The sequence below is a fragment of the Leptodactylus fuscus genome, chromosome 5 (assembly GCF_031893055.1).
Source record: "Leptodactylus fuscus isolate aLepFus1 chromosome 5, aLepFus1.hap2, whole genome shotgun sequence".
NCBI classification, from domain to species: Eukaryota; Metazoa; Chordata; class Amphibia; order Anura; family Leptodactylidae; genus Leptodactylus; species Leptodactylus fuscus.
Window position 1 is genome coordinate 67359462 of NC_134269.1, and position 14348 is coordinate 67373809.

Sequence of the window (14348 nt, forward strand, 5' to 3'; positions counted from 1 at the left end):
TAGATGGAGAGGAATTCCTCTTCCTTTTCCACCACCGGCATTTCGGTGCGGTCTAGCTGCAATCTGATGTTTATGCAGCATTCCGTCAGTGCACCCCACTGCTGATCAGGCTCGGATGAATGGGCCTAATCTGCAGGGAGTCTAGAACCGCAGACCGCTGTGTCCATAGCAAGATCAGGTAGGACACTTCTTTTTTCCGTGTCCTGCTGCGATCTCTGCCTCCCATTGAAAACAATGGCAGGCTGATTCAGAGTGGGATGTGCCCCGGACTTGAGGGCGAAACCTGCCTCAAATCCACAGCATAATTCCTAAGCCCAAGTCTGGCGAGTACACTGCATGGCTCGTATTCTAATTAACTGAACCCATGTACAATACTCATTGGATGCTGTACACTTAAGACTGCCTTTGAAGAAATGTGAACGTCTTCCAGGGGAACACTATAGTTATGCAGAGAAACCCCACAATATCTGCAAATGTCACTATAAAGTTATGGAAAGTAATTTTCTGTCAATTCCTACTTCAACTTCTTAAGTGCTTTCTGACCAGGGGCCTTTACAGGAAGTGAAGCGTGCAAGGGAACATTGCTTCCCCAGACTAATATGAATTCCCCATCCAATTTCATATTTATGTCTAGTCTGGAAGCTTATTACATATTTCAGATGGCAGCAAAATGATATTTGAAACAAAAAAAAAATGTATATATATATTTTTTTATTCTGCCAGAAGTATAGGCAGATTCTGGCATGGAAGGAAAGAAAAACGAAGGCACGCATTCTACATATAAATGTACTGTCCATTCTTATCCAATTAAAAAATAGCAGGCCAGACCTTGAATTGCTTTTAATCTTTTTGTTCTTTCCTTTAATAATCTATTAATGATGTGGAGTCTGGAATCTGACCAGGACGGCAAAAGCGTGCTGAATTTATAGAAACCAAAATGTTCATGTAAACCTACTTTTATCTGTTCGCTCACCAGCTCTCCTGTCTCAAGACAGTAAAGGAATGTTCTGGATTTCTTTCATCCAGCTTCTTGCAATACATTCCTATTAGAATAAAACTTTATTCAACTATACTTGGTATAAAGTTACAAAAATGCTAAATTCTTCACCAGAAGAGGCCAGTTAATTTCTCAGTTCTATAAGCATCACACCAACCATACAATTTGCAGGGCTTTAAGTGGTCTTGACAGTCTTGCAAGGACATTAGCTCTCAGGCATATCTTTAATAGATCACTCTTCATTGTGTAAAGTTTTCTTTAAAGGGAATATATCAACTATTAAAGCCGTGTACTCTTTTCTTCAAATATGATTTTTTTTCCCAGGATCTTGTGGATTTTTTTGTACAGGATAGTGTGATCTGCCATCTTGTCCTGCTCTGAAAACATTTGTTTAAGGTTATGGGAAACTTATGTCTGGAGAGGACTCATTGACTTCTATGGGAGAATGACATGTCAGAGATGAATCCTGTGTTATCTGCCTGTTCACAGGCTCTCCTACACAAAAGAGAAAAGTCAGCCAAACCTCATGATTTTGGTGGGACTATGTTGCGTAAATTTAGCCTTCTGACTATCCCCAAAAGAATATGTCAGGGGAGGGAAGGCTCAGGCACAGTGAATCCTATTTTTAGGCTGGGGCCGCACGGGGAAAAAAAATGCTGTGTGGAAACGCCGTGGTTTTGGAAATTGCAACATGTCAATTATACCTACGGAAATGCCAGTGGTTTCCCCATAGGTATAATTGTAACAAAGTCTGCGGAGGAAAACTCTGCAAACTTTCAGTTTAAAACGCGGTGGGAAGAACTGTGATGTGTTCCTGCTGCAGTTTTTCCGCAGCACTTTATTGCTGTGGGACATCTCGTGGGGCCTTAGACTCACCAAGATTTTGATCTCTCAGAAAATAGAAGCATGCCACCAGAGGAATTCAGCAGCTACTCGAGATCCTTGTAAATGGGCAAACAATGTGGATATGATTAGCACAGATTGGCAATATTTTACTTCCATTTATACTACACAATAATGGCCTACTTACACAAGAGGATTTTACGCAATGATTTTTAGGTTTCCATAAAACATGTTCAATGGCCAACAAGCAAATGATCACTTCTTGTTAGGTCGCAGTCCAGGATTACACTAAATAATGATTATGAATGATCGTTGGTTCACAAGGCCCTTACTTTCCCGTCCTCATTGCAAATACGTGTACCCTTAGCCGAGTGTTCAGGTGTTGGGGAAGTTAGGAATAATAGCTGTGTGCATAGCCATGTTAAACCCATTTTACTTCCTTGGTAATGGCATGTGAAAAAAAAAAAAAAAAAAAAGTTCCATTTACGGATTGTGAATAAAAGCTTACCGGAATGGTAATTTCAGTTTAATGTGTGCTCGCACATTACAAGGCACTTAGGAGAAAGTGTCACACTGTCAACATTGTGGTCTGGTCAGGTACAGCAGAATTGACGTGCACAATCTTTATTTACTCTAAGCGATAAATTATCTGAGATGTCTGCCCGAAGTTCAGCAGAATTAATTTTTGTTTCCTTTTGATTTAAGACACCAGCAATTGCCTGGAGAGAGTTCTGAGAGCAGGTAGGGTATGCACATTGAATATAAAGGGTTAGAGCAACGTCGGCTTTATCATTCCATGCACAACATAAAAGCACATTCACAAAGTTGTTGAGATATTTGTTCCAGGGCAGTCTTAGATCTGCCTTAAAACAAATGATGTGATGAGACTTGATGAAACCTGTATTTCTACACAGATTATCAAACGCTCTCTTCAGTGGAAGATGTTAGGCAATATAGAACAGAAAAAAAATATCAAAATTATCTTTTTTATGCGCTGCACCATACCAGGGAAGTAATTATTTTCAGTAAAGCCATGGGTCTAGCTAAAATACAACATTAAGTAGCAAAATATGGGAAATAAATAAAAAAAAATCAGGCCCTCTTTTGAAGATTCTTACAAAATTTGAAAAATTATGTGGGTAAAGTAATGAAAACCATCTTTACTATTCTTGTATAGCTTTGACGTTCTTGAACCCATCTTGATCTGAAATCCATAAGGATCACACTGCTGTGATTTGGGGCTTCTTCATAGTGGCTTGATAATGTAAAAGTATCCGACTCTAGCTAGAAAGAAACCATAAATAGGCACTGTGCCCCGTCAGGAGGAGAGGTCCGTGGGAAGGAGAATATTTGAGGAGTGGGTGGACTAAAAATTCCACCCACAGCAAACCATTCTCAGATCTCATCAACTTCTTTTTAATTACGTGAAATAGTTACATGCCAGAACAATACAAGAGGATATTACCATTATGAGATAGTATAAAGGGATCAGTAGATTCTCTTCTATTTCTATAGAAAAGGTAGATGTGCCCATTTACATATAAAAGGCTGGCAGAGTAATAGGAGAAATCTAGTCATCTCCTGTATGCATTGGCAAAATGTAAAATGGTTGTGCAGGTTAATCTTCTAAATAAAATAAAGCAGATCAGATTTGTATCGGAGACTATTCCAGATAAACATATTGGCAGATTTTATTTTAATTAATGTACAGTATTTAGTTATTATGCAGATTTGTTCTAGCTGAATTGTAACCTAGATGCATAGCAACAATCTCAGAACAAGAAGAGCTGGGAGAGATATGCGTGAAAAGTCATGGAATAAGTAAACATGCTTTTAGTCTCCGCTCACATCTACATAGGGTCCTCTGTTGCAGATTCGGACATATTTGATGGGCAGAATAGTTTGATATGTAATGCTATTACTCTAGTTAAGATGATGAACACCATGGCAAAAACAGACAGATTATTATTACAGATGAGCAAGTAGTATTCGATCGAATACCTCGCTCCCATAGGAATGTGTGTAAGTTGCCGAACACCAAGGGGTTAAGTGCAGTGAATTTTTGATGCGCTTAACCCCTTGGTGTTCCGCCACTGACACGCATTCCTATGGGAGCGAGGTATTCGATTGTATACTACTCGCTCATCTCTAATTATTATCACTGGGTTCAATTGACCAACAGATCGGCTACTGCAATATGGTTTCCCTTTTTTGACAGAAAACATAATGCAGGCAAATACAATTTGGAAAGCATTGCAATGAGAACTTGTCAGGGGTTTGTATACCCTAAATTGGCCAATCAAGTGTAGAATCAAGTCATAACCTTTACAATGGTACACCGCCATGATCTTTCTGTTGCAGCAAAGGTTATGTTTTTAAACACTTATAAAACTTTAATATGTAAGTATATCATATGTAAATTAACCTAACTAGTAAGGGGGCCGAGAGTCACTACAGTCTAGTCATTCCATCAGCTTGGTAATTACTTCTCCTGAACATGACTGACCTCTTGGTCATAGTCCCCTCATTCACTGACATAGCCCCCTCCCCTACCTGCTGGCCAAAGCTTAAGCAAGTACCATTATTTGTGGCCTTCCACTGGCTTTATGAAGTTTTTGTAGCTCACGAGTCTCCCGGAGCCAACTGTATAACCCTTTGGGTATGAGCATGTGCTTGGCCGTAGATTGTATGGCATTTGGCCAGTGTGTAAGAAGGGAACTTCTTAATCTTTTGATCATTTGTAACTTAGAAAACCTTTCACTTTAAGCAGCACGTGATGTTTTCACCCATGCAACATTGCAGTTCAGCTGAGAAAGGCTAGATGAATGAATGTGTGTATTAACTGGAGTGCTGCGCTGGCTTCTTTTTGTCTGGTTTGAAGGACTCTGGACCTAGGCCTACAAGGCTTAGACCTGAACACAATTAACAAATTCTGCCAACCTGTTATTTTTGAAACAGTAATACATATGTGAGCAAAAACAAAAAAAAACAAAACACACAGATGGGATATTTTTAAGCAATTTGTATCCAAAACTCAGAGGACTCTTCGCCACCGCCAGCAAGTTCAGCTCTTTACATTATTTAATAGGTGCTGCTGCTCGGATACTGGAACAGTTGGAATTTTTATTCTCTAGCCTTAACATTCCACCGAGCAATCAATGCTGTTAGTTTTGGTGCCTGATATGCTATTTAGTCCCTGTGCTATCAGGAGCGCGGTGTCAGGCAGGTGTAGACAAGGAGTGTGACTCTGGGCTCTGATACTGGCTGCCTTTGATTCTCACCCCCGCCTGACACTACCCTTCTGACAGTACACGGCATAAATAGCACATCGGGCACCAATACTAGTACTAGGTTCATTTTGTCCCAAATTCTGCTTAAAATAGGCAGAGAGAAAAGTCCTATTTAACAAATTGAACTTTTTGCTGCAAAGTCAATCTTGAAAAGAAAAAAAAAAAAAAAGCTGGAGTGCCTTTGCATGCAGGTTTTCTTTCGGAGGACTAATTTTTACTGCCACAAACAGGCCTACCTGTTATCATTCAGCTGTGTATATCGAGGCTGTGGATCCGGATCTTGGTCATTGACATCATAGCTAGCAGCTGGATCCTGGAATAAAGACAATTGTAAAAGATAAAACAAACACATACAATAGAAGCATTGTCAATTAAAGTAACAGGCAAATACATCACTTCCTCTTATCAGCTCTCCACCACATCATTTGTTTCTTCTTTCAGCCGACTGCTCTAAGAGAATCAAGATATCCAAGTGCATTCAGTTTTTCATCAACCTAATGGCTCCTTCCTAATAAATTTCAAGTGCACTGCGGCAAATGCCTCCATAGAATAGTTCACCAAGATCAATAATCAATCCTTTCTTTTTTTTCCGGTTCCCTTTCCTTACCAAGCAGATGAATGTTTAACCATGCATTATTCAACTCTTCATTAAACACACATGCCGAGAAAATAAATTACAATAAAATGTCTTGTAAATGTCTATTTACTACCATAGGTCAAAGGAACAATAAAACCAATTTCACAGTCTGGTCTGTGCAGGAAAAAAAACCCTTGCACTTGCTAAACATCGGCATTTTCATACTGCTATGCTAAGTTCTTACCAACTCTTCCACTCAAAGATGGATTACAATTACACAGTCTCTACAATAGTTTCCCGGGTGAAGTTACATTATCAAGTGATAGATTCTGTGGCAATTTAGTAGAATTATTTATAGATACATAGACCGTGTGCACCATGCAGCATTCCTTTGTCGGTCACTTTCAGATTAGTCAGCCAAAATCGTAAAAATTATGCTGAAATAAAGAATGTCTGCTCAGTATTTGTAGAATCTGTTCAAAAGCACCACAATATGGCCACCAATACTGGTATATTGAGAAGTAAAAATAAGGAAGTGCTAAACTTAGGACTACCGCTTCTTCATATGAAACCAATTTATCATTTTAAAAATGGTTGTCCACCCAAAGATGGTGCTCAGGTTCAACGAGGTATACTGGACAGGACAACTCCATTAAGCTATGCCGCCTAAAATAAAGGTCTAAAGCTAGATGTACTGTCATTGGTATGGGACAGTATGGTGCTGGAAGACAGGGATAGCAGCATAGCAACTATAAGGTTAGGAGTCCTTCTCCCATAAGGTGTAGACTGGTAATTCTAGATAACAGGGTTGAGACTCTGTTGTGTGACTGGTGGGGTAACACGCTACCTTCTTCATTGGGGTGGGGGCAGGATTCTAGGATTCTTCTACTTCAATTATGTTAACACGGATGTAGATAAATATATATTTTTTTAAGTTTTCCTTCCCATTCTCCTTTTCCATGACAGTAGACCAATTTACGGATATTCACAATCACCACCGACCATATATAAAGAGTCATGAAGAGATAACCCTACCTGTTTCAAGGTGCAGTGCGGCACATACTGGACACCAAATTGATCAGAACCATAGGCTGTTCCTTATAAATCACCAAATGATAAATGACGGTCTCTGCAGCATTTACCCATTATTACTAAACGATTGCAGTTTATCATTCTGACTGATGATTTTCATAATGTGTCTAATGAGGGGAACAATTCTCTTCTGCCAGAATCTAAACCTGGACCATGAGATTATTTCAACCTCTTCACTAATATGTCTGCGCTGCTGCAATGTCATCGTAGACGTATCAATTAGTCACAGAAGACATGGAAAACAAAAGGTTCTGCTATGCACGGTACAACTTGTTGCAGAGCTTTTCTCTTTCTAAGTTTGGAAATAAATGCTCCATCCGGCACATTCTGCATACTTCATAGGAATATAAACAATTAAAACATATCAAGTCCTGCAGTACTGATCACTGTAGACAAGTCTATGTGGTCTGGGAGCATGGTGCAGGAAACTATCTAGTCTATATTCTGTTGCCTTGGATACCTGAAATGCTGCGTGTAATGGCATTATATAATAATGTGATTATTACGCCTTCTTAGGAAATCATCATCAATTAGATATACACTTACATAATTCCCTTGCAAATCTGGGTGGTTCTTTTCAATGCCATCATCCAGGATGGAGACCACAATGCCTTTACCAGTATAACCTTGAGCCCAAGCTTCTTTCACATGTAAATCATGACGGCCGGCATCATACTGAAACAGAAAAATTATATTATTAAACTCCTGTATAAGCTTGGAAAATGGATGAATGAAATGGAAGGGCTTAGGATAGTAAAATAACATTATGACCCAGTACTTTATGAAAGCCTTAACATTAGATTTAGGCCTATAAAAGCTTTAAAAACGTAGAAGTGTCTGCCAATTCTAATGGTCGTGAACGTGTTGGAGTATTAGACATTTAAAGGGAGTGTGACGGCTACAAGGACACAACCATGTGCTTTGTCAGTGTGACATCTGTTTTCCCTGATCCATTCTTTTCTTAAGATCCCATACACACGACATGTATACGATCGCCATCCGGTTCCTGTATATTTTGCAGTTTGAACTCATTCATTGAAACAAATGAGCCCTGGCGGACACACAGATCACATCCAGGTTTTCTCATTGACCCATACATTAAGGTTGGACGATTATGACCTAAATAAAGGTAACAATGAATTGAACACTTTACTTTGCATAATGAATGATTATTTTAGGGCACTCTTCTTTTACATGCCACAGAGTTTATTTTGCGTTATTCACATATCAGCAACCCTGACTGGACAGCGTACAGGTAGTGACATATCATTTTGCCTGTGACGTCTGCGGCATGACCAAAGATCAATTCTTTACAAAGGCTAGTACATAGAGTTGCATTTCGACTGCGAATGCCACGATCCAGACTTAACGTTGTTGCAAAAATAATCAAGCGATGTCCGACTAAGTCGCAATCACAATACAACTCAAGTCGGGAGTCACAGCAAGCAGTACTTTTCTCTTTGCATGTTTCGTGCAGAAACTTAACGGAAACCACACGGGCCCCATTATAGTCTATGGGGTCTGCGGGTTTCCCTAGATAACCGTTCTTTTATGCATATAGGTTTCCGTTTGGGGGGACCCCCAAGTGGACTCCCCGAATGGAAATCCGAACGCAGATGTGTACCAGGTCTAACATACACACATTCATTTGCAAGTAGCCTAAAACTGTTGACAACACTAAATACTGGATAAGGAGAGAAGCAGTAATATAGATTACATGACAGAGAAATCCCAAATGCCTATACAGGGACCCTTTTATGTGTAGTACCCAGGGGCCTCTGCTACAAATGCTCCTTAGCTCCTCCCTCCTTCGAGCACCCAATCAGAAGATCACCAGTGGTTAGAGTTGCTAGTCAAAGCAGAGGGGAGGGGCTGTGCAGAATTTCGTGCGAAGAGCCTGGGCTACTGCATATGAAATGGTCACCTAAAATGGTCAATCCGGCTGACAGAGTCCCTTCAAAGCAGGATCTCAGAAACGTGACGGCACTTCTCTGCACACATAAGTGCTCTATACTTTGGCTGCAGGTTTAATTTAAAGATTAAATACGAAAAACAAATTGTCTTTAGAAGTGGAACCAAGGTGAAATATTCGCTAAAAGGTTTGTGATTAGACACCATAAATATAGCAATGCTGCAGTGAAATATTTTCTTCTGATTTCCAAGGTTAGAGAAGGATTTCAGGGGAAATTTCACCATCTGATCGATTAAAACATGCCATACTCATCACAGGGACAGATCATCTCATAATCCCATTACTGCTGGAGGGAGTCATTGTGAACATTAAGTTAATAGTATTTTTAATATGAATGTATAGGTATTGATAGGAGAAAGCTGCTGAGCAAGCAACCTAAAAATTCATACCCCAATTTATGAAGCGTGAACTCGAACAATGCACTTTAGAGCCCGACACCATGTCCCCTTGAGCCAGGGACCTCACATATTGTGGATTTATGACGTTTTAGAAGCATGCATACTTTAAAAAGTAAAACAAAAAAAGTTTTGTAAGAGATTTGTTCGTCAGGAATACCAGTAACTTTTCATAGAAAACATCAGGCTGGCAACAAATATGTACCATGATAAGGAAGGAGGGCAGTGCAGATGGTGGCAGTGTAGGGAGGATTATTTCTATCAAGTGATAACATTGCCCGCATTTCTAATTTCTCCAAATAGCTAATCTACATATTGAGGGCAATGGAGGCACCCGTACAGAAGGGTGAAATTGTTGTTTAATTTAGATGACCCTACCCTATCTAAGGCCTCGCTCACATCTGCGTTTGGTAATCCGTTCGAGAAGTCTGCATGGGGACTGCCCAAACGGACTACCGAACGCACTGACAAACGGTGTGCAGTGATGACTATAATGGGGTCCATGTGCTTTCCTCGCGGTCTCTGCACAAGACATGTGGACAGCATGTGGAGAGCACACGGACCCCATTAGGGTCAGTGTACATGGAGTTTTAGGCACTGATTTTGATGCTGAATCTGCCTCAAAATCAGCCTTCAAATAACTCTGTGTGCACTGACCCTTATAGTCTATGGGGTCCACGTGCTTTCACTTCACACCGCTTGCCAATGCGTTCGGTAGTCCGTTTGGGCGGTCCCCATGTTGACTCCCCAAATGGATTACTGAATACAGGTGTGAACCAGGCCTAAGATGCTGGGTTGGTATAGTAAAAACATTGCAGAAGAAAAAAAAAAATCGAAAGTGGAAATACAAGGATGTAAAAAATGGTTATATTTTTGTAAATTTGAGCATGTCAATAACTAGTGGAAACCCCCCCCCCCCCCTAAAAAACACAATGCGTTTCCCGCCACGTTCTTTTCTGCAGCACTTTTTACTGTGGCACAGTACAAGAGGCTTTAGTCTAAGGGTAGTTTTACACACAACACTTTTTTTCCCTAGAAAATTTTTTAGGCAGTTACTGTAGCCAAAGACAGAAATTGACAGAAGTATAAATCCTTCCTTTATATTTCCCAATACTTTTCAATCCACTTCTGGTTTGGCTCAAAAACTGCACGAAAACCTACCAAAAACACAGCCTAGAAGTGGGAATATACACTTGTACGTCTAGTAGCAGATTTTTTTTCTCCCCACTGCTTTACATAAAACTTGCATTTCTTTAACCTAATTTAACCTGACGTCTCTGCAAGCCAGATGTTTTCAGTTCTCCTAGGACAGCTTACAATGTTGGCATAGTAATCACCAAGGATAAGGCACAAAGCGCAATTTCATTTTAATGGGAAAAAACTTTAAGAAAAAAATCCATATATTCAATGGCTTTGTCGTCTCCGAGGGGGATAAGCATATTTCTCATAAGCAATAATTTTGGCAGCACAAGTGCAAAGTCAGTGGTTTGGAGAAGTTCAACCTTTGTGAGGTAAATGCCTACTACTTTGTTAGAAATTGTAGGTCAGGGCGTATAACTCAACCTCGTCTGGCAGAGGCGACAAATGTTACACAACAGACTGGTGCGTCTTATTAACTTATATATTCTACATAACAGACCCACTAAAATGTAATATCGTGCCACAATAAGATAGTGATTATACCAGACAAATATTAAATCCATCTATTCCACTGAATGTGCAAATAGCAATACCCATATCTCACAACAGTACAAGCGCCATCATAGACCTAGTCACTATCTCTTCAGTAATAAGGATGGATTCACACAAACATCTGACCAATTTCTGTTATATGGGATTTATGACGAGAACAAGTGCTGATATAATAAGTCGATGGGCACTTTTTTTTTTTTTTTTTTACGGGCACATCTAACTTTTGGAAACATTTTTTTAATGTACAAAGTGCCAGTACCACACAAAATTATTTTATTTTTCAGGCCACAACCCCTTCTTACAAATACATAAATCTGCAGAAAATAGCACTGGATGCTATGCTGTACTATTCTGTAAAATGCAAGGCTGCCTATACTGCCCTATGTGTTACTCAAAACTGCTACCCACAAAATCCAAATTGTACTCATGGGATTTAGACCCACCAAGTCCATTTGTGCTTTCAGTCGAGGAGAGAGTGTGGACCAATTTTGGGCTGTGTTCGAAGAAGAACCCCATAGACTATAATAGAGTCCATATGGTTTCTGCATGAAACATGCGGAAACCACACAGACCCCATTTTAGTCTATGGAGTCCAAGGGTTTCCTAGGTTACGGCTTTTTTATGCATATAGGTTTCCATTGGGGGGGGTCCCCAAGCGGACTCCCTGAATGGAAACCCATACGCAGATGTGAACCAGGCCTAACAGGAGCTTTACTGCTCCTGACTGACCATGGCTGTCGGCCATTTGTGAAAGAGTGTCGAGTCACACAGTTGAAAAATGGAAGAGTAGTAGATGGTGGTTTGGCCCTCACAAAATAATAGTAACTAACTGTGTGATATAATGCCCATTATAGATCTCCAAAACAGTACATTTCAACATGTGATCAGATGGAAAATGAACGTTTGCCTGTCAGCTGATCTCAGGGCCTTTTATACTGGCGCAGGGTCAGGGACAAGCGTTCTTACAAACTCTTTCATCGGAATAAGATAACTGAAAGATAACTCTGTTATAGGGAACACAAAGCTTTCCCTTTAGGACAGTCATGACAGAAGATGAGAAAATAAGCAACTCTATCTAATCCCTCTGGATGGTCCAAAATCTGTGTGTGCAAACTCCGCTTTATAGCCCTTAAAAGGGTATCAAGTACTGGGGACTTAATTTTGTCTTTGCCATCAATGAGATTTTTCCCTTTGACAGTACCAGGAACCATATTTTACGCTGCACTCACCACCCACTACTTTGCTAGTCAGGGAAAAGAATATATGACAGGTGACAACTTATTTTCCCCTGTCGGATACAGAAACAGCTAAAACCACTCTACAGTGAGGGCACAAGAAATAAGTATATCTCACATGTGTGCATGCATGTGTACGTGCTGAACAAGACAAGAGACAATTCAGGAGAAAGCAATTATCATGCCATCATTACTAGAAAGCATAGCACGCCATTCCTCGCTGCAGAAAGTAATGTATGCTCAGGTTAAATAATATTCACACTGTGAAATTAGCCTTTCAAGCCATAAAATATGATCGGATAGTAAAACACTTACCAAATACCACTGCAGGGGAAACTTGGGGTCTGTGGGTTCTGTAAAAATATCTCGCTTCCTTCTTTTCTTTGCCACCTGCTGTTCTGCCCAGTGTACCTAAAGAGAAAATAAATCACATTTATTGAGGGTGGATTTTGGGGTTTCATTTGTAATCATTGAAGGCAGAGTCTAATATAGATATAGTGTCTATAGTACTTTAGTGAATACGTTATTCCCCATAAAGCACGTTTCATATAACTTTAGGTTTTTCTGTTCCCCCTTTATTACTACTAAAGTTTGGGAGGGGGGGGAGGGGGAGGGGGAGGCGTTACCAGTTAGGGGTGTACCTAACACTGTCTAATCAGTGCTGGCAATAGGAAACTGGGGATACACCCCTGTGGCAGTCTATAAAGAATTGACAGGGGAATGGCACAAAGTATATGCTCCAAAATTGCTATTTGCACCTTTAGGCAAGCTTATCTTAAAGGGCCCAAAGGCTTATGTTACTTCGTCATCCACAGGATAGGCTATAACATGCTGAGGGCCCCAGCCAATCATGAGAACAGGGTCCCATTTCCCCATCTGGGGGAGCCAGTTGGAATAGCTGTGCCTATTCTGTTCTCATGATCTCTGTGATGGGGGGGGTCAAAGCAATGCTATCCTGTGAATAGGGAATAACATTAAAGCTTGGGCCAACCCTTTTTAGTGCCTGATTTTTTTGTTGTCTATAAAAGATATTAAGCACTAGACATAAAATAATCCTCAACACACAATGCCTTGGTAAAACAGAAGAATACCAGAAAGAAAAAGCAGCGCTCTCAATAAAAACTAAAGAGATGCATCTCAAAAGTGCAATATAGTCATCAGAAAGAAGTGCCCTGCAAAAATTCAATAACTCGGCTCAGCACAAACTAAAACTAAATTCCTTTATAGTTTAAGGGCTTTGTTCAACCTACACAAATATAGCAATTTATTGATTTATACAGATTTCCAGAATTACTCTTCAGTAGCAAAAAAAAAAAAAAAAAAAAGGTTCCGTTAAAATAGCGGGGAAGCTCCAGAGAATTTATATCCTCTACAAAGACCCCCTCAGCAAACACCGGCTAGTCAATAAGCAGTCTGTAGTTTGCTGACATAAAACTAGGGCGAGGAAGGGGAATTTGAAGTCCCTGCGGTCCTGAAAGTTTTTGGAACTCTTACAATTGTAAAGAAAGTACATTCAGTACTGTATAAAACAGCAAACTGCAAGGATTCCACCACAGGTCGGCTTATCAAGTGTATGCCCTGGCACTGAGCTTCTCTTAACAATACCACAAGTAAGAAAGACTTGTCTATATTCTAACCGAGGGAGCCAAGTCATAACCAAAAGGATTATAATTTGGTTTAGCTGATAGGCTATGAAAACACAATCCCTGAAGTCTCCACTAAGAGTCTTAAACAACTTGTGACCACTATACCTTTAAGTATCAGCCAGAGGTGCTTACAAGTACACTGCCATTAGGGCCAGGAACAAGGGATCATATTTGATCACCATCGGCTGGAATAGGATTGGATGGTTGGTCTGAAGATATATATTTCATGGACGAGCCCTTTGTTCTAGTGGATATAAATTCATAATCACGCATAGCTCCCATGCACATGACCATAATCATGTGAGGATCCATGCACTCCATCAATGGAACAGACCGACTAAGCCACAAAACCAGACAATAGGACCAGTTCCATGTTTCGCAGCTTAGTCCTCCAGCCCCCACATGGCCGTATGCACAAGGACATAGAAATGAATGGGTCCATATGCTACCCATTATTACAGATCTGTAATAACTCGGGGCACACTGGCCCCATGCACATGACCATAGTTTTGACTAACAGTGATGTTTTACAGAGATATGGGCTTTCAACTTTTGAAGCAGCATTCTGAGAAATGTTGCCTCAAAAAAAACATTGTCATGGTGAAATAA

At 40.2% G+C, this 14348-nt stretch overlaps 1 protein-coding gene across 1 annotated transcript in view; it reads right to left on the reverse strand.

Moving 5' to 3' along the window:
- The window catches only part of FURIN (furin, paired basic amino acid cleaving enzyme), a 155031-nt gene that overhangs the window by 42338 nt on the left and 98345 nt on the right, over positions 1-14348 (reverse strand). The window contains exons 4-6 of the mRNA XM_075273383.1: positions 12409-12504; positions 7346-7474; positions 5367-5443 (exon numbers count right to left, since the gene is read on the reverse strand). Coding sequence (XP_075129484.1) covers positions 5367-5443; positions 7346-7474; positions 12409-12504 — 302 coding nt within the window. The remainder of the gene's footprint in view (positions 1-5366; positions 5444-7345; positions 7475-12408; positions 12505-14348) is intronic.